The sequence below is a fragment of the Aythya marila genome (genome assembly GCF_965140915.1).
Source record: "Aythya marila genome assembly, chromosome: 2".
Lineage (NCBI taxonomy): Eukaryota > Metazoa > Chordata > Aves > Anseriformes > Anatidae > Aythya > Aythya marila.
In genome coordinates this window covers 124255643-124274083 of record NC_139043.1, presented here as the reverse complement: position 1 = coordinate 124274083, position 18441 = coordinate 124255643, and the positions used below count along the sequence as shown (strand labels likewise).

At 40.8% G+C, this 18441-nt stretch overlaps 1 protein-coding gene across 1 annotated transcript in view; it reads left to right on the top strand.

Annotated features, from left to right (window-relative positions):
- Positions 1–2847: 2847 nt before the first annotated feature.
- The window catches only part of UBE2W (ubiquitin conjugating enzyme E2 W), a 34940-nt gene continuing 19346 nt past the window's right edge, over positions 2848–18441 (top strand). Inside the window, exon 1 of the mRNA XM_082753000.1 lies at positions 2848–2874. Within this exon, the coding sequence (XP_082609126.1) occupies positions 2860–2874 (15 nt within the window). The 5' untranslated portion in view covers positions 2848–2859. The remainder of the gene's footprint in view (positions 2875–18441) is intronic.

Sequence of the window (18441 nt, the reverse complement as noted above, 5' to 3'; positions counted from 1 at the left end):
CAAGATACCTCCTGAAATAATGTAGATACCAAATTAAAGTCCTCTTACCTCTAAAGTTTTGAGTATTTGGGATCTAGGACTCCAAATTTGGAAGCTCCTGGCAAAACTTAAGTTTACTTGTGCAGGATGAGACTGCACTGGCCAAATACTAAAGATTTATTTAATTAAAAACAAATATACAAACAAAAAACAAAACCCAAACAACTCCTCACACCCACCCACCCCCCCCACCAAAAAAAAAAAAAAAAAAGGCCACCAAAAATTTTTCATTTCTGCTGTGGCTGTCTCTACACCTGCAAGAGATTAGGAAGAGTTAACTGCACGAGTGTTTTCTCCCATATTTTGTATAGGTAAAGGTCAATGCTGAAATGAACAGCAAATTACAATATAACCAACTTATTGTGAAATCTTCTCACTCTGGGATTTGGGGCTTTTTGTTGTTTAGATTACTGAGCAATTTAGAACAAAGAATACTATAATTATAAATAATAATAAATAATAATACTATAATAATAAATAAATGTGTAGTAGAAAAAATACCTTTGGTACAAGAGTAAACTATTCAAAATGAATTTAGGAAAGGCGGATGGGTTCTGGTCAGAATGTCTGTTCAATTTCTTACACATTCAGTTAAGATAGGGTGGGAAGTAGTCCATTTGTGCTTTATCATTTATGCAAAGCGCAGACCCTGTTCCTTGCTTTTCATGTCTGCTATCCTCAGGAATGGAATTTGCAACTGGAGGAAGTTATCTCAGTAAACAATATTTTAGTCCAAAATGTGGTAGGTGCCTTTATTTTTAAGATCAAAAAGTTACTGTAATAAAATTAAAAAAAAAAAAAAAAAAGACTTCTGGAACTTAAGGCTAGTTAAAAGGTTAAGAATGTTTGCTAAAGCAGCTTCTTGGCCAGAGATGATTTTTCTTTATTACAGAGTGGAAGTTGTATTTTTATTGGTTACAGTTAGCATAAGGCTACAAAGCTGTTCTTTTCCTGCAAAACTAGCTTGCTGGCGTTCAGACACTTAGGCCTTTTCGTATCTTCTGACCTTGAACAGGGTTTTCTAGAACATGGTTAAGAAACTGAATACAATGGACTCCAATCAGTTTTATCTCCTTGTGGTGACAACAACACGAATAGTCAATATGTCCATGTTTATAGCTGAACACATGTCCACTGCTTAAACTTGATGTTCTTGCTATCTTCGTGGCATATGGCACAAATGTATTTGGGGATAAACATATGTTTGAATCATGCAAAAAAACCAACATCTAGTAAAACAGTAATAGTGCCACTTAATACTGTAACTGCCTAAGTAAATTCTGAAGAACCACAGGAAAAAGAAACCTCCACATCTACTGAATGCAATAAATCCTCTGCAACCTAATATGAGTTGAGAGATCATATGTTAATATTGACTTCCAGGGAAAATGCAATGGCAAGACTCTTGACACTTCAATGTCACTTAAATGAAGGCAATAGAGCAAAGCCAGCTTGCACGGCTTCAGGAGCCGTGACTGGGAATTGAGGTTGGATTTAGAGGCCAAAAAGTATAGGATTCAGCTTACATTGCAGGTTTTTCCACCCTTTTAGTAGGCTATTCTCATTTCCTACTCAAAAATCAACACATACTCAGTTCTGTCATCAGCAAAGTCCTCCAAAGCCCATAGGTTTGTTCCTTCCTGCAGCTAGCTCACGGAGGAATGATGCTCCCGCTGCCTTCTGCTGCTCCTTTTATGCAAACCACAGGAGTTTGGACACTCATTTTAATGACAGCAACATTGTCCATGCTGGACATGAGTTGGAATCTGATGCCGCATTACACTGGGTTTTTGGTTTCCTCCAGTTAGCCATCTTTAAAGCTGAGGATACAAAAATACATCCCGGAAGGTTAAGCTTGTATGAGGAAGCAGTATCCCGTATCACACCAAGTAATATGGTTAAAGAAAGAAGGCAAGCTTTCAGATAGATACACAACCCTTCTTTAGGCCTAGAATTAAGGTGGCAGATTTCAGAGGCACATACAAGCTGAGAACAGCTGTTTAATCATCGAATTGGATCTGTATCAGGCCACCTCCACAAGAAAATTCAGGTGTTACTGAGGAGCAGAGGTGATCCAAGGGGATTCTTTGGCATCATTATGAAGTGTGGGTGTGCAGGGGCAAGGAGAGACAGGTACTATAAGATTAGTTATTGGAACATACAGCAAGGTCAGTGGGGAGATGGACCTATAATGAGCTATAAAGTCAGGATCATGGGAACATTAGGGTTGGAGAAGACCTCCAAGATCATCTGGTCCAGCCATCACTGCCTACTAAACCCTTGGTTTGATGTATACTCTAACATTATGGGTTTGATAGATTTGTCTTCAAAACCACTATTTTGTAGGTTTATGTTGAAGATCAGGTAGGTATGGGACACTACAGGTGGAATATATAGCTGCTGTATGGAAGTGTTTTGACAAGGTGCTTAATTCACCGACTGTAGCTCCCAGCGGGGCTCTTTTATTCACCTCCAGAGCTACCACCCAATCACCTGGTGCAAATCACAAGGCATATTCCACCCCAGGAAACGAAATCGCCGCATCCCACTATACCCCCACCTAACACACGACCCCCACACGGCACAGCTCATGGAGCCCTCCGACCCCAAACCCGTCCGCCCGCCTCACCACTCTCCCTCCCTCCCTCCCTCCCTCCCTGCGCCCGCCCGCACCGCCCCCTCCGCGGCGCCTGCGCGGCGGCGCCACCGCGTGACGGCCGAGGGCGGGGACGGAGCCGGGCGCTGCGAGGGCCGGCGGCGCGGCGCGGTGCGGGGGGAGGAGGAGGAGGAGGAGGAGGAGGAGGCGGCGGCGGCTCCATCATGGCGTCCATGCAGGTGAGCGGCCGGCCGCCAGCCGCGCCCCGGCCTGCGGGGCGGCGAGGGGGAGTGAGGGGGAACCCGGCCCGGCCCTGAGGGGGCGCCCGGAGGGCTGAGGGGAGGCTGAGAGGGGAGCAGGCGGAGGGGAGGGGAAGGGAGCGGGGTCGGGGCCCTGAGCGCGGGGGGCGCTGAGGGGGCTGAGGGGCCGAGCCCTGCTCCTGGGGGTGCCCCCCCGGGAAGCTGCGGGCCGGCAGCGCCCGGCTCTGCGTGCTTGCAGCCGGCTGCCGCAGGGCCGGCGGGGTGCAGGCAGGGTGCTGCTGCCGACAGGTACTGCCAGCCTTCGGCCCCGCTCCGGAGCAGGCGGGGATGGCAGCCGCAGGATATGCTGGGGGCGGTGTGGATGGAGGGCTTCTGCCCGGGCGTACCGCGGCGTGCCCGGGACAAAAGAGCGCTGGGCTTTGCGGCTGTGGGCCTGGCCTTGCCTATTTCACCTGCTCCGCCTCACCTCCTCGTTATTTATCTTTTCATTTCGCCTTTAAACGCGGTCGGACCCTTACTTCTCGTTTTCCTTTTCAAATCTCTTTTTTCTTTGCGTTCCCATCCACTATAACTCTTTATTTTTTTTTTTGTCACCAGTAATGGGATGACCCAGAAGGAGCGTACGAACAATCAGATTAATTCTGATAGCCTGGATTTAGTGCTCACAAGAGTTAAAATGTCAAAACGCCGGGCCTTGTGGGGTAAAAATTTTGCTGGCAGAGATGAGAAGCATAAAAAAGAAATTGTAGGTCTTTCTGAGTTACTGAAATGAGATGGGATTGAGAACTTGAACGTAGTTGAACGTGCTGTACAGAACGTTCTTGATTTAGCAGCAGTTTAGGCAGAGAGGCTGATGTGTCTTCGATTCAGCCGCTCAGTCTGGCGAACGCGTTTCTGTGATCCTTTTTTTAACATTCAGATTTCCCCAAGTGCAAAATAGAGACAGGCATTCATTAAGTAGAAACTTCTTATAAAGCTACATAAAAAAAACATAAGGAAGTGATGGTTGTGAAACTTGGAGGAGGCAGTCTATCTGTGGGGCTTTATAAACCAAGGCAATGCTCTGTCTTTGGCCTATTAAATGACCTTCTGCAGCTTGCCTCACCCTCATTCCTGTTGATCCCTTTGTAAAAGGGAAATCATGATTACAAAATCATTGCTTAGGAGACAGGAATTACAAATGTTGTCTAAAAGATCAGTTATGTGCAGAGGTAATACTCTCTTCCTGAAAATGTGACTCTCGTGTTGTAACTGCTTCCATTTTAGAAATACTTGCTGTAAGATCATTCTTCTTTCTCATTTTTTTTTTTTTTAATTCTGTTCTGTTTTCTTTTGATGAGGAATTTTGTGGAGATGTTTTTTTTGTTGATGTTGTTTACCAATTGCATGATGTTCTGAAAATAGTGACTTTTTCTTGAGTTTTAGACATTCATTTATGCTGTGCTCAAAAACTAGAGAATTGGAAAAGGAATTGCCTAGGAACCTTTGCTGTAAATAAGCAGGAAACCTAAACTGACTTCAGTAAAATTAGTAAGTTTCCCATTATTGGGCACCTTCACAGGTGAACAAGATTTCAAAGCTCTGAACTTTTCTATTGAAGAACGTTTAAATCTTCAGCATGAAGAACATTTTACAAAGTATATAATTTTGAGTGATTTTTCCATTCATGTTCATTCATTGCTGCTAACATTTAATATGTAAGTAGCCTCACTCAAAAAAAAAAGTAATTTTTCTAATTATTTACAGTTTGTTTTTTTTAATACTCAATGTCTGACATGTTTGTGCAACTGATTGCAGTCTGTAAAATACCAATAGCTTATTGCTGTACCATTATGGCAGTGTTGTTGATATTTCTGATACAAATGCTACATCAAAAAATGATGAAAATTTATTTGAGCTACAATGCCTCAAATGCCATAATTTCTATGACATTGTGATGCCCTCAGTCGCTTAGACATTGTTTTTACATATCCACCAAAACTTCTGTGATTAACTTAAAGGGAAATTATTTGATTGGCACATTCTAAGTCATCCTACAAGGAAAGTGTTGAAACTCTATCAAATCACTGCTTTTTGGCAGTATTAATGAAGAGCAACGTGAACGGCTACTGTGGTTCAGTTGATGTGTTGTAACTCAGAACTTGGGAGTATGAGCCTTTGTATTTATCGTTTAGGTTTATTATGATTTTTGCCTGCACGGACACTTGTTATGGTAGCTTTCCATAACACTCTTTCTAGATAATAGAAGCACATGTTGATGAGATCCCGTGTGGAGATTTTTCTCAGAAGTGCAAGTTTGTGTAACTTCTTTGTGAAGGGGAGAAAAAATATTCTAAAAAGTTGTGAGTACAGTAGAACAAGCAAATAGAACGGACTTCGTATGAAAATTTGGTGTAGCATCATTAGTTTTAAAGCTAGAGTTAACATAAAAATGTGGCAAATACTGCAGGAACACTAGGTAATAAACAGTTGTTCTCAGAACAGCTGGGAACACAGAACTTCCATTGAGAATGGAAGAATGGGTAAAGAACAGAACCAAGGTAGTTTAGCTGAAAATGCATTGTTTCTGTACAGTGTTACACACTCAGTTAATGCTTTTCCCTAACCCCACAGGTATCAACTGCTTGCATCTAAACTTGAAAGATTCACTTGATAGTGCTGACACTTGAATTACTGCTATTTTACCTTTCCTCTCTTCTTAATACTGAGTTTCTTGAAATTCTGACTTAAGACCAGATATATTTAAGGAGATTTCACAAACCTGTCTATGGGGACAGTTTTAGGTGTTTATCACCAAAATAACCTTTCGTCTTTTCTTTAAGGTATGCACACGGGGCTTGTACATGCAGATATTGAAATCTGATTAAATTCAGGGGTAATGTAATTAATGACACAAACAGCTTTAGTAAAGATTGTAGTGTAGAATGTCAGCCTTGTGTTTGTGCATGCTTTTATGTTATCACGACTTTTTTTGCCCTTGAAAACTGCCCACTGTTGCGCCACTATCAAAGCACATGCTCACGTCAAAGTAAAAAGTGCTACTTAAAAAGTCTTGTTTCAGCAACAGATTTTTTTTTTTTTCTAAATACCTGTAACAAAAGGCATTTAACAAAATAACTGTGCCAAATGACAACATGGAATTTGTGTTAGTTGAGATCATCAGCGGCTTGATCACAAAACACAAGCTGGTAGTAACACAGAAGCTGCCCACAAGTTTCATCCCAGTGTTTTTTTTTTATCAGTGGGTTATGGGATGGGGAAACAGTATACAAGCCACGGAAATCTCAAGGAAAAAATGGCATTATAAGAAAATATGTTCTGAATATGCCCACTTTCATCTAAACTTCCTTGTTTCTATTCTTCACCTGCTCTTCTTGTCGGTAGAAGTTCTCTTTCCAGCTACTCTCAGGACAGTTGTTTATTGCTCAATAGTTCTTCAGTATTGACAGTTTTATTTAGTAGTTGGGGAATAGTTTTCTCTTTGACATAGTTTGGCCATGAAGAAGTTTTAAAATCTATATAATAATAAAAAAGACAACTTTATGGAGTAAAGCTTTCAGTTGACTGGGACTTCAATGCTGGTGCATGTGTGTTTGGTGCTGTTGAAGGTCACGGTGCAAGATACTATTTGTGTTATGTCAAATTAAGTATTTAAAAAGAAAACGAGTGGCTACACAATCAATTCTGGGATACAAACACAAAGAGATTACTGGTAGTTACTAACTGTGTGAAACCTTTAGTGGTGCCTTTGGTGAAATACCATTGAAAGGTTAAAAAAACAAAACAAAAATATATATTTTTTTAAAAACTGAAAGATGGATGTATTGTAACTGAAACCAGAACGAGGGGAGAGGAAATGCCATTTCTCCTGTCCACTAAATGGTTGTTAGTCCTCTGTGTAACCTTCAGTTATCAGTCTGTACCGGTACGCAGTGTATTAGTTTTGGCTATAAGCCATGCTACAGTAAGGTGAGATAAATACAGAATTTATGTTTGTTTTACCAAGATGAGTTTAATCTTGTTTTTTAATTAACTTTTGAAGTGAGTTGAAAAATCCAGTGAAATTTAAAATTTGCAGCTATTAGTTCAGCGAAGATAAATAAAATAAAAGTCGTGGCTTTAGGCCCTAAGGAGTCTCACTTTTTGCATCTGCCTGTATAAAATATTTTGGGAAATGCCGTACTGTGCAGCAGCTGCAGAATTTGGGGGCTAAAACAAAAGAATTCACTTCATAGAAAGAAAGCAGTGGTAGACTTTAGTTTACTAAAAACGAACCTTAGGTACCAGCAGACTTTTCTTCCAAATAGGCCAACTGTATAGCTAAAATATGGAAGACCACGAAGGCTTTCGACCTGGTATTTTGAAAGTTGCTATCTGATCCACACAGGTATGATTTAAATCAGGGAAATAGGAGCAGGCAGATACTGGAAACAACTCTTATCCCAGTTGATTGCAGATATTTCTTGCTCAGCTTCCTAATGCCCTGTTCCTGCTTTTAGGCCTAGTTATTCAAGCCCTGAGAAGGGGAAAAGAGAAAACAATAGATTTGCAAAAGCCAGGGAATGCTGTCTTGTTAAGCTGTACCCTTGGAAAGCTCAGGGAGCTTGTAAATAATAAGCTAAAGCAGCTTAGCTCAAATAATGTGCACAAGGTAGTGGATCAAGCACTTTCTTCAATTGTTTGGTCAAATTCTATTAAGCTGAGACTTTAAGACTAAAGGATCTTCGCTTCTATAATATAAAGGCATAGGCTATATGGGTGAATGCTGCAGGAGATAATGGGATTAAATTACCACTATTACTATGACAGAGGTGAGGCCCAGCTTCTGTGGAACTCAGTTGTTGTGGTCAGGTTCAACAAACCCAAATGTGCTTGGTAGAATGACCACGTCTGACGTAGCCTTGTTTAACAACCTAGGTTGAAGCTTGCAAGCTTCTGGAGGCTGAAGTTCTTGCTGGTGTGGTAGTGGCGAGGATAAAAGTCTTTCACTCTGGACTTGGAGGCAAAAATTTCATGCATCTTGCATGGTTTTGAAGTCGGACTGACAGCTGGGAACTTGGGTTGTTTTCTTTTTTCCTTTGGAAGGGAGGAAAAGGCAATGTTACAATTTAAATCCGCTGAAATTTTGTTAATTAATAGCAAATTACAAATACATTTTAAGTCTTTTAAAACAAGAAGAACCACTACGCAACCTTTCACGGTAGAATGAGAAGTCTCAAAAGGTCTTCTGGAATCTGTGCAAGTCCTTGCAGGTTGTCCTGTCTGTCTGTCCCCTCCCTGACCTTTAGCACTTAAAATAAGAGTGGGGTTTGGTCTTGGGGGTGAAAAGGAGGAGGTGGAACCCAGCATTTACCTCGTTGGCACCAGTATTAAAAAGTTGAATGAGAAAGGACAGAAGGTAACAGTGGCAGAGCAGGAATTACTGATTTTTTTTTTTTATGGTGGTAATTAATGATGTTGTTGAGAATGCTATTCACCCTTTAATGCACAGTTTTAAAAATAAGTCTTTAGGGTGATAAGACCAAACTTGTCATCTTTATATTCAGTTTAATTAAAAGTACTGCTTGATCAACCTCAAGAAGAAAAGATCCTGTATATATGTCAATACATTTTGTTTAGTTTACTGGAGTATAGCAAATACTGTCTCTAAAATCTGCTGGAATAAAACCCTTCATTGAATTTTGTGCCACGTATTTACATTGGTATATTCTTTCTTGATTAGAAATCGGTGGCCATTAAGAAGAAGGGACAAAGAAACTGAATGGATTGAGGTTTCCTAAATTTTCTCCCTGCCATACGTAGGGATATGGATTAGATGAGTATTTAAATCTTGTTACAGTTGGCTGTTTCTGACTTTTTTTTACTCCCTTTTCTTCCCAAAAGGTATTTTGTCAGCATTTTATCTCGGTTATCAGCCTCTGGAACGTTCTTTGGGAGGATGAGAAATTCCCTGGTAGACATATGGTTGCCCTCATTATGCCAGTCCTTGCTGTTATCTTGAAGTCATTGCTTTAGCTGAAGCAGTTTAAATGATGTCAAACGCTTGTCCTTAAAAGACTGAATTATTTGTGTTTGACTTGTTAGTACTGTCTGCGGCTTGTGCTGGGCATTGTTATGTCTGAAGAATCCTTTGAAAAAGCAGATTACTAGCTGTCGGGTTCCTTTTATTCTTCATTAGTGGATTTCACTTAATTTGCTTTAAAATGACAGGTTTAGTGTCAAAAATGGGATTATCTGGGAAAAGCTTTTCAGGCTGTGGCGTGCAGAGTGGTTTTGTGCGTGTGGTTATTGGTGTCTCTTTAATTATGTTGTAGTTCTGTTTTCAGGTTGCTCTCGACTCTTGGTGACCTGAAGTCAATTCCCTTTAGAAGAGTGCTGCATGGCCTTGACCTTCCAGTCAAATATTGAGAAATCCCCAACCTGCAGTATTTCTCGTTTTATTTTAGAGCTCCTTGGGGTGGAGCGTATGAAGCTCTCCTCGTCAGTGAACTGAGAAATCAACAACCTCCACCCAGCCCTAGTGAGACCTTAAAACGTTCAGAACAACAGACCGTTAGTGGTGGGAACTTCTTTACAAGTAGCTCGTTAAAAGGCTTCCTGCACTGCCTTTAGGCTCCCTGAAAAAGAGAGAGACACACAAAATGCCTGATGCTGGGGACTTGAACTGCGGATTGGTCTGGGAAAATAACATTGTAGAACTGGGTTGCCAGATGTTAACATGTTTTATTAGAAATAAGGAGGAGGATACTAATCTGCTTCTGCACTCTGAGTACAGATTGAAAACCTGGTATTCAGCCAAAAATAGATAAAACTGAAAAACAATTCTTCCAACTCAAATCCTGGCATTATTTTTTATGGGCATATTATTCTGCAAAGCAGTTTTGCTGTGTCCTGCTGAAGCTCTAATTGGGCACATCCAGCCAATTCGTCTCTCTTCCCTCCTCCTCTGGGCCTTGATTAAAACTTACTATAAGTAAATTTCCACTGATTAGGAAAAATTCTCCCAGGATTGTGATAGTTGAGGATCTGGATGGCTTGTGTGCCTGGGAGTCTGGGCTGAATGATTTCACCTGGTTAATGCAATATACTCTGCGGGGGCTTTTTGAATGACCTGCTTGTTAGGAAACAGAGCTTTTTAGGAACAGTCTCTTTCATCTTTTCTGTTGTTTGCTTGACTTTAGTAGACACACACACACACACACACACACACTTAGAAGTCAGCATTTTTAATTTTTTGATATTTAAATTTAGGTGTCTATTTAGGAATAGAATACCTAAATATAGAAACATGGAATCAGTTGCAGCAGTGCTTGTGCTAATAATGTATTTTCTATAGAAGTGTTTTTTTTTTCATTCTTTTTTTTTTTTTTTTTTTTTGTCTGACAACCAGGGCTATTTACCCAGTGTTTAGAATTTCATACGCCTTGAGATTTGAGATTGTTTTCAGTAAGAAATGTGCAAAGGGAAGAACGAAGATGCTGAAAATAGAGCTGTCCCTGGTCTCGTTCTCTCAGGCTGGGAGGCTGTCCTAGCAGGCCTGTGACAGCTATGCCTGGGAAGCAAGGTTTGTTGCAAGGTGTGTTGTCTCAGCACTGGTGGTGCAGCCTAGTGACAGCTCCTGCTCTGGTACGAGGTTACCATTTGCCTCCATTCACGAAGGAGATATCTCTATGGATATCTCCTGGATATAAAAACTTCTCCAAATCAGAAAGGATGTTTCTGTGAAGTGCTTAGTAACTTGAATGGGGGAGGAGGTGACAGCTTGTAGCTCATAAGTGAAATGTAAATTCTTTGCCAAGGCTCCATCCTAGGCCTGTCAGCGCTTTTGTGCCAGCGGTTTGCTAGGTGCATGTAAGTCTCTGGATGTGCAAGAGAATCATTAGCAGTTACTGAAGAAATACTGCTGGGTCTCCCTGGGATGCAGCGCATTGACTAGCATGCAGCAAGAGTGGAGCCCCTGTGGGATTAATTTTTAACTCCTGTTTATGAGTTAGCTTTTCTTCCTTGCAGATCTCCGAACTAGATAAAGAGCTGAATTCACGGTATTTAGGAAGGCACGGCCTTGGAAGGCTGCTCCTTTCATATATCATCACAACAAAGAGAAGGAAAGGAGATAGTGTTTCGAAATGGGTTTCTAACAAAATTGATGAGCAGGTATTTTGGATACCCATCCTTCCTAGTGCATGATATTTTGTAATCGCTGTTCTGTCCCTTGCTTTCTTTGTTCTTCTCTGTTTACACATTTTCCACTCTGGTTTCTGCTCTCTTGCTAGAGAAGAATTGCTTTCCCATCACTGTTTTCTGCCAAGCTCTTATCACTGCCCATAATATATCTGGTCTTGTACTGAATCTCCTTTTGGTTTAGTCAGCTCAGCATTTTTCTGTATTCTGAATTTTCAAATCTATTCGAAAGGTTGCTTATAGGTAAAGTATTTTACTAAGATAACTCATTTAGCTCTCAGATTACCCATTTCAGACACTACGCATCTCGTGCAACATTTCTTGAAACACCAAAAAGTAGAATATTCAAGAACTGCGAAGATAAGATGCCTGAATATGTGCACTGAGCTCTTTTTCAATTTTATTTTCTGTATATCATTTACCTTTATGAAGTATATTCAGCTCTGAGGATACAGTAAGCCAGGACTATGGGCACACAGTCGAATTTGATTGCATTATGGCATCAATATTTTACTGCTAATTGACAAGGCCAATGTAACACTGTGTGTGCTTTGTGTGCTTTGCCCACTCCAGTTATGAAGTACAGTGCCTTAACCAAAGCAGTATTTGTTGGCTGTCTTAATAGCTCTCAACAGCATGTACATATATTCATAGCTGGCAGTGACCCATATAACTGAGGGTACCTTACTTTTTCACTGGAAGCATACATATTTTTCTGCATATAGCTTTATTATGCTTTAACTCTTTCTAGGCTCCAGTTTTCAAAGGGAAGGGCAAAGCTGTTGCTGGAGTTTAGAGCTGGAAGTAGACGCCTGATACTGTGATGCCCATTTTTAAGGACATTGAGAAGGGTTCTTTCCACTTACCTACAAGAGCTAGGCAAGTTTTTGTGATGGGAGGAGGTGGGGGATGAATTTGAGTGCCCTGTTTCTTTGTGGGAAATTAGGGTTAAAGGCTGTCTGCCTTGGGTATGAGCCTTGTTTGTGGTAGAATCAGAAACAAGATCCCTGGCTTAGGGAATATGACAGTGGTATTGTCACGTATGCTTTGGGAATACAGGTTACTCCCTTGTGAGACCAGTGAAGTAATTTTGATTCTGTTAATAGGTGTTTGTAACATACCGTCTGGCTTAAGGGTGCACAGTGACCAAACTGTCTGATTCTAGGAGATGGATTCAGAAACATTCATATCACCAACCTCCAAATCTTCTCCTGTCCTAAACTCTTACCCTGTCCCCGTTTTTACAGTACATCTTTTTATATGCCCTGCCTCTTCTTCTTTATGTGACTCTCCAGGAATCAATACAAGCGTGAAATTTAGCTGTGGCATTTGAGATGTTACCACGCCAGATCCAGAGTTGGCAAAGAGAAAGAGAGATGTGTACCCCACTGGAGAAAGAAGAATGTATATTTTTGCCTAGCAAAGGTGCTAGAAGCTATTGGCTTTGGAGATATGTTTAAACCTAAACTGTAACAGACAGTGGCTGCCATCTTTCTGGATTAAAATGGTAGTTTGTTGTGAGCTCTGTGAGGAGTTGGCAGGAATTCTGCTGCACTGACACCTGGTTAATTTTGTTCTTTGCTCCATGTTCTTTGAGAAGTCTTACGAGCTTCACGTTTCAGAAAATCTGTGGAGGATATCTGAGCGGGCTGCATGAATCCTATTTGACAGAACTAGGTGTAGGATACAAGACATTGCTATGTCAGACAACTCAGCCACTGCAGTAAGCTTTCCTTGGAATTGATGTTTGGATCATTAAGCTGTGTTCTTTGGTTTCATCCCTGAATCACCCTTTCCTGTAGAGGTAGGTGAATTAAGTAATCATGGTTTCAAAGGCTTCCACCTTTATGAAAACACTTACGTAAACTGCTGGTTGTGTTGTTACTCTTTGTCTTGCAGCTGGTTAATTGAAGGACTGGGATGTTACCCATTCTTGGGTCTCTGATTTTCGTGCTCTCCCTCTCCCTCTAGGCAGTGAATGTAGTACCAATTTCATACTTTTTAGTTTATTTGGAAGTTGTGTTAAAACAACGTTTAGCACAAAATCCTCTATCTCAAAAATAAGGAAGAGCTCAAATTGAGATTGCCTGTGTAACTTGATGTTTGCGGTCTGATTTCTGTTTCTCAGTTGCCTTAAATCAGAAGTGGACAAGCAGGAAGGGAATGCCTATAGGAAATCTGCGGTGGAGTAGCAGAAGCATTGGAATGATGGTCTTATGATATTGGGAAGAATGATACGGCAAGCACTGATCCCGAGAGCATATAAATTATAGAGAGATCATCTGAGAGAGTGATGGAGGCTGTTGTAGGAGTGAGTGGCTGTACTGTCTTGTAGCTTGACTGGAAGGAGCTGGCTGAGAGGCTGAAAGCAGCTTGAATGTGTGATGAAAGGATTATCATTCTTGATTTGCAGTAATTAAAAAGCAAAAGTAATAACAGTATTTACTTCAGATGTGTATTTCTCAACAGAGGTGGAGATTTGTAAATGAAGATGGACTACTGATAAATGTTGTAGTGCTACGGGTTTCTAGAAAATACTATTTTACAGTGGCAAGTTGTCTCAATATGGAAAAATAGAGGAAGTGTAATAAGTGTGGCTATGTGAGGAGCTATTTAGTGAGCTGAAGATTGAAAAGACTTTGTACAAAACAAAGTGAAAATAAGTTGTCACTTTTAATGCTCCATATAAAAGGAAGGGGGAAGCATGCAAGTGTGAAATCTACCTGTGATTCCTTGTTTTAAATTAATAAATAGATCTGAAAAAGCATTAAGAAAGTTTTTTGTAAATCACCTAAAAGAAAGATGAAGAAAGGGATGAGTCTGTTAATGGAAAAGGAAAGCAAAGAACAGATGACACAGATACTTAATAACAATGAGGCAGTAAATCATGGCAAACAAATGGGACAGATTTAATAGCTTTCTGGTATTGGATATTGTGTCTGCCACTAGTATTCAGCTGTTTAGTTTTTAGTGTTTGCTTTTTGTTGTTGTTTTTAAGTGTTTAAGCAACTGATTCTGATTTGCTTTTTTGGCAATTATTTTGAGTGAGTTTCCAGATGGCAAATACTATTTTTATTCTTCTGCTTTCCTATAAAAAAAGTGGCTTCTGAAAATCACTGAACTGAATGGTGTCTGATACCTACGGGCTATAAATAGACAATTAACTTGTACATAGATAGGAAATCCATTTTAGCTATTTTTTTTAGAGCAAATTGTATTGAACTACCATGGTTTCCTCTTTTGCTGTGTAGTAACTACTATGAAAACAGAGCAGTAGGTGTTTTCTGGTGATGCAAATTATATGTATTTTTTGCTTGTGTTACTTTGGCCTTTGAATGAGCCGGCGAGAAAAATGTAGTATAAATTAATGTTTGAATGTTTTTTTGTTTTTTTTTTTGTCCTGTTAACTACAGAGGTATCTCAGGGTATCACAGAAGTAGTTTGGTTGTTGTAAAATTGTTGTTTCAAATGAGAGTCTGACTGATAAAGGGTGTTTTGTTCCTTTGGGCTGAGCAGACCTGCAAAAGGGTTTTTTGAGGGCAAGTCTGCGTTGGCTTTCGTGCTTTCTTACACCCCCATCATCCAAGCTGTGTGCAAGTGTTCTTACAAAATAGAAAAGTGACAACAAATGGAGAAGCTTCAACTGAAGAAGGATTAAAATCAGCAAAATGGCTTTCAGGAGAGAAAGCTACAGCGTGTTTAAGTGGGGAAGGAGAGGAGAGAAGCAGAAGGAGTAGCAGACTAACCAGTGCAGCAGTGAGCAGATGCAGAGCGGGGTTAACTGCAGCAGGCAGCCTGCCCCACGCGGCTGCTTGTTCGCTCCATTGTGTGATGTGAAAGGTAAAATGAGAACTTGTGCATTAAGATCAAGACAATAGGTAAAGCAAAAGCTGCATGTGCATGGAATTCATTTGTTACTTCCCTTTGGCAGGTGGGTGTTTAGTGTTTAGCTGTTTCTAGCAGAGCAGGGCTTCATTTTACTTGGGAAGGCAAAAGCCACAACTCCAAACATTTCCCCCCCTTTCTCCTAGCTGTTAGTTGCTAACACTGATGACATTTGACGGTGTGGAATATCCCTTTGGTCACTGTGGTCAGCTGTCCTGGCTGTGTCCCCTCCCTACTGCTCATGCAGCCCTGGCATCCACTACACAGCAGTGTGAGAAGCAGAAGAGGCCTCGGCTCTGTGCAAGCACTGCTCTGCGACAACTAAAATGTCAGTGTGTTATCAGCACTGTTTTCCATCACAAATCCAAAACATAGCACCACAGGAACTATTTTGAAGAAAATTAACTCTGTCCCAGCCCAAACCAGTACAGAATGCAGACAAAGTGTGTAAAAAGCGTTGTGCTGCTACAAAGAAAAGTAAATCTGTGGGATGTGCACGGAAGGGTAATGATGAAACATTTTGCAACTTGAGCCTTAAGTGGCTGGTTTTGAGTGTTGCGTTGCTGTATATGCATATGTATGTCTATATATTTGTGTGGTGCGTAAATATATATATATTTATAGTTAAGGAGTCAGCTGCGAAAATGAAATGCACAGATAATGAGACTTGGAGGTGGGAGGAAGTTGAGAGGGTTACATGGGTTTAGTTTAGGGAAGATTGGGCAAGGAGAGACGTAAGTTGAAAATAAGTCAAATAATTCTGTCTCCACGAAGAATAAAAAGTGGTTTGGCATAATTCACTCACCTGGATCTATTATTGTGAAGAAAACTATTCCAGTTGGAAAAGCAGCGGAATAGGCAGAGATAGGGTGATGTGGGAAATGTTAAAGGCTTTTAACTTCAAGAATATTTTACGTACCTTTGATCCATCCTTATGTGAGAAAGATGGAGGTGACTTCCCCGAGGTATCAGCAAGCCCTAAGTTATTAAGATTCTACAGATGTCCAAGATTGTTGGAAAAGTTTTCATCCAGTGTCCTTTGTCCCTCTAGTTGTGCCACCCCTCATTAGGGAAAAAAAAATAGTAATTTCATGCCTGAAAAGCAATTTCCTATATTCATGTCTTTAAAACACAAGGAAATCTCTCCCTCTGAAACCTTCACTTTCCAAATGTTTGATTTCAGAAATCTAGTTTCAGTGAGCCCTTTGTGTGTAATGTGTGTGTGTGTTTGGTATAGCAGTCTTTTAAACATAAGAAAATAATAACAAAATAAAGTAACTAAACGAATATCAAGCTATCTTGATGCTACCAGTGCAGGTTTCTAGTTTTCTGTATAATGTTACAGTAGTCTTTAGGTGTTCTTGGTGTTACTCTGAGGAAATCAACACTCTTTGAAATGTATTTGATCAGCTAGTACAAACACTTCTAACCACTGAAGAGGAATCAATTTCAAGTTGTTTCATTTAAACTTTGGAAATTTTCTTAATTGCTTTGGTAACAAGGAGCTCAATTTCCCAACTGAACTGCATGAATGTGGGCCTCAAGGGCCTCATTTAAGTGTGTATGGGTTTTTTTGTTTTGTTTCTTTAAACGAGATCTAACTGCTGATACTAATGAGATGCTACGTGAGGCAACTTTAAGTTGTGGTAAGTGAGAAGGGATAGAAAAAAAAGTCCTCCATGGTAGCTTTGGGAGAGTATCCTCAAAATCTCCTGATTATACATGTATTTAGCTGCATCCTAGCTGCAGCTATGTGCAAGAATGTAGGCAGCAGCACGAGGAAAGTGTTTATTCTCCTCCCTGGCACTGGAGGCCACATCTGAAGCGCCGTCTGTCGGGGGCCCTGCTACAGGAAGGGCCTCGTGTGCTGTAGTGGGTACCTCATGTGGCTTCTGAGGTGGTGAGGCTGACCTACATGACTCACAAGAGGCTGCTCAGCCTTCACAAGAGAAGGCAAAGGGAAGATCTTGCTGATGTCTGCAGCGACCTGATGGGTGCAGCGAAAACAGAGCGTGACTCCTCCGAGATGCACAGCAGGAAGACAAGGGGCAGCAGGCAGATCGAAGCGTGAGGCGTTCTGGTAGGACACAAAGAAAACCCTCCATACCATGAGGGTTGTCCAACACTGGAATGAGTTGACCAAACAGGCCAATTAAAAGACAAATTTCTGCATACTAGTTAGCCCCCCTCTTAAAACAGTTTGTTGGTAGTTGTATGAATTCTGGTTAGTAAGCCACGATTACCTTTTGGTCCAGTTTCTAGAGTACTGGACAGCGTCTTCTGAAAGAGGTCTGCAGGCAGCTGGTCGTCTGCAGAGGTAACTGGGCTGGTGCCTTGTAGAACAAACCTTGTTTTGAGAACTTGTGGTGAGAGCCTGATCAGATACCTTAGTATCTGATCACATGGCATAGTTGATGGAATATTAAGAGGTCATAAAATAGATTTTATCTTATTTTTCCAGTTTGGAAAAAATTCCTGTCATGATGGGAGTAATCTAGGAATTTATAATAAATAGTGTTTTTGTCCTATAATTTCAAAGGCTGTTACCCAAGGTAGTAGGTAGAGCTGAAGTTGCATAACATTCTCTGATAGAGAACCTCTGAAAAATGGAAAGTCTCTGTGCCATAGCTGACAGCAGTCATTGGTCTTCTGTCCTGAATTCCTGCTGCTGTGATCCTCTTCACTTTTATACTTTTATTTTTCCTCCTAACCTTATCCTCAAGTGAATCATTGCTGGGATACACGAAATACATACGGGCAAAGTATAGTGGAGAGCGCAGCTGATAACTGACAGCAGTTAGCGTGGGTGTGGTAAGGTTGCAGGGAATAGTGCTTTCTGCTGATACTTGCTTGTGTTTGGGAGGTTCTTCTGAATGAAGAACGAATCCAGAAGAGTTGGTGGTTTTTTTCACATCCTCCCTAATCCCCTCCCTGCCCTTCCAGAGGAGCTATTCCTAGGACCTTCTGCTGGTCAGAATGCACCAGAGGTGCTCCCTGTGTGATAGGTAGTGACAGGCAGGTTTTGGTTTTGGATTCCCTTGTTTCAAAGCAGTGAGTTTCTTTGCTAAAGCTTGTTTCCATTTCCTGTGTGCAAGTAATGTTGCAGGTTTGCTTTCCTGGGCAAACACATTTTACTGAGTTTGTGGCTGAATATTCAAATAACGTGTCAGTTTTCTATTAAACGTGCTCTTTTCATATTTGTAGGGTAACAACCCGAACATACTTTTTTATTAATGTTCTTAACGAGAGCTGTGAATACAGATCAGGCTGAACTTCTGTTGGTACTTGTTTGGAATGGTTAACTTGGAGAAGATTGAATTTCTAAAGACGAGGAAGAAACAATTTTGTTTATTGGTTAGGTAAATAATAGGTTAGGTGAATAATGAGTATCTCATTATTTCTCTAGGGTACACTTTTGGATCACAGAATCACAGAATTTTCTAGGTTGGAAGAGACCTCAAGGTCATCGAGTCCAACCTC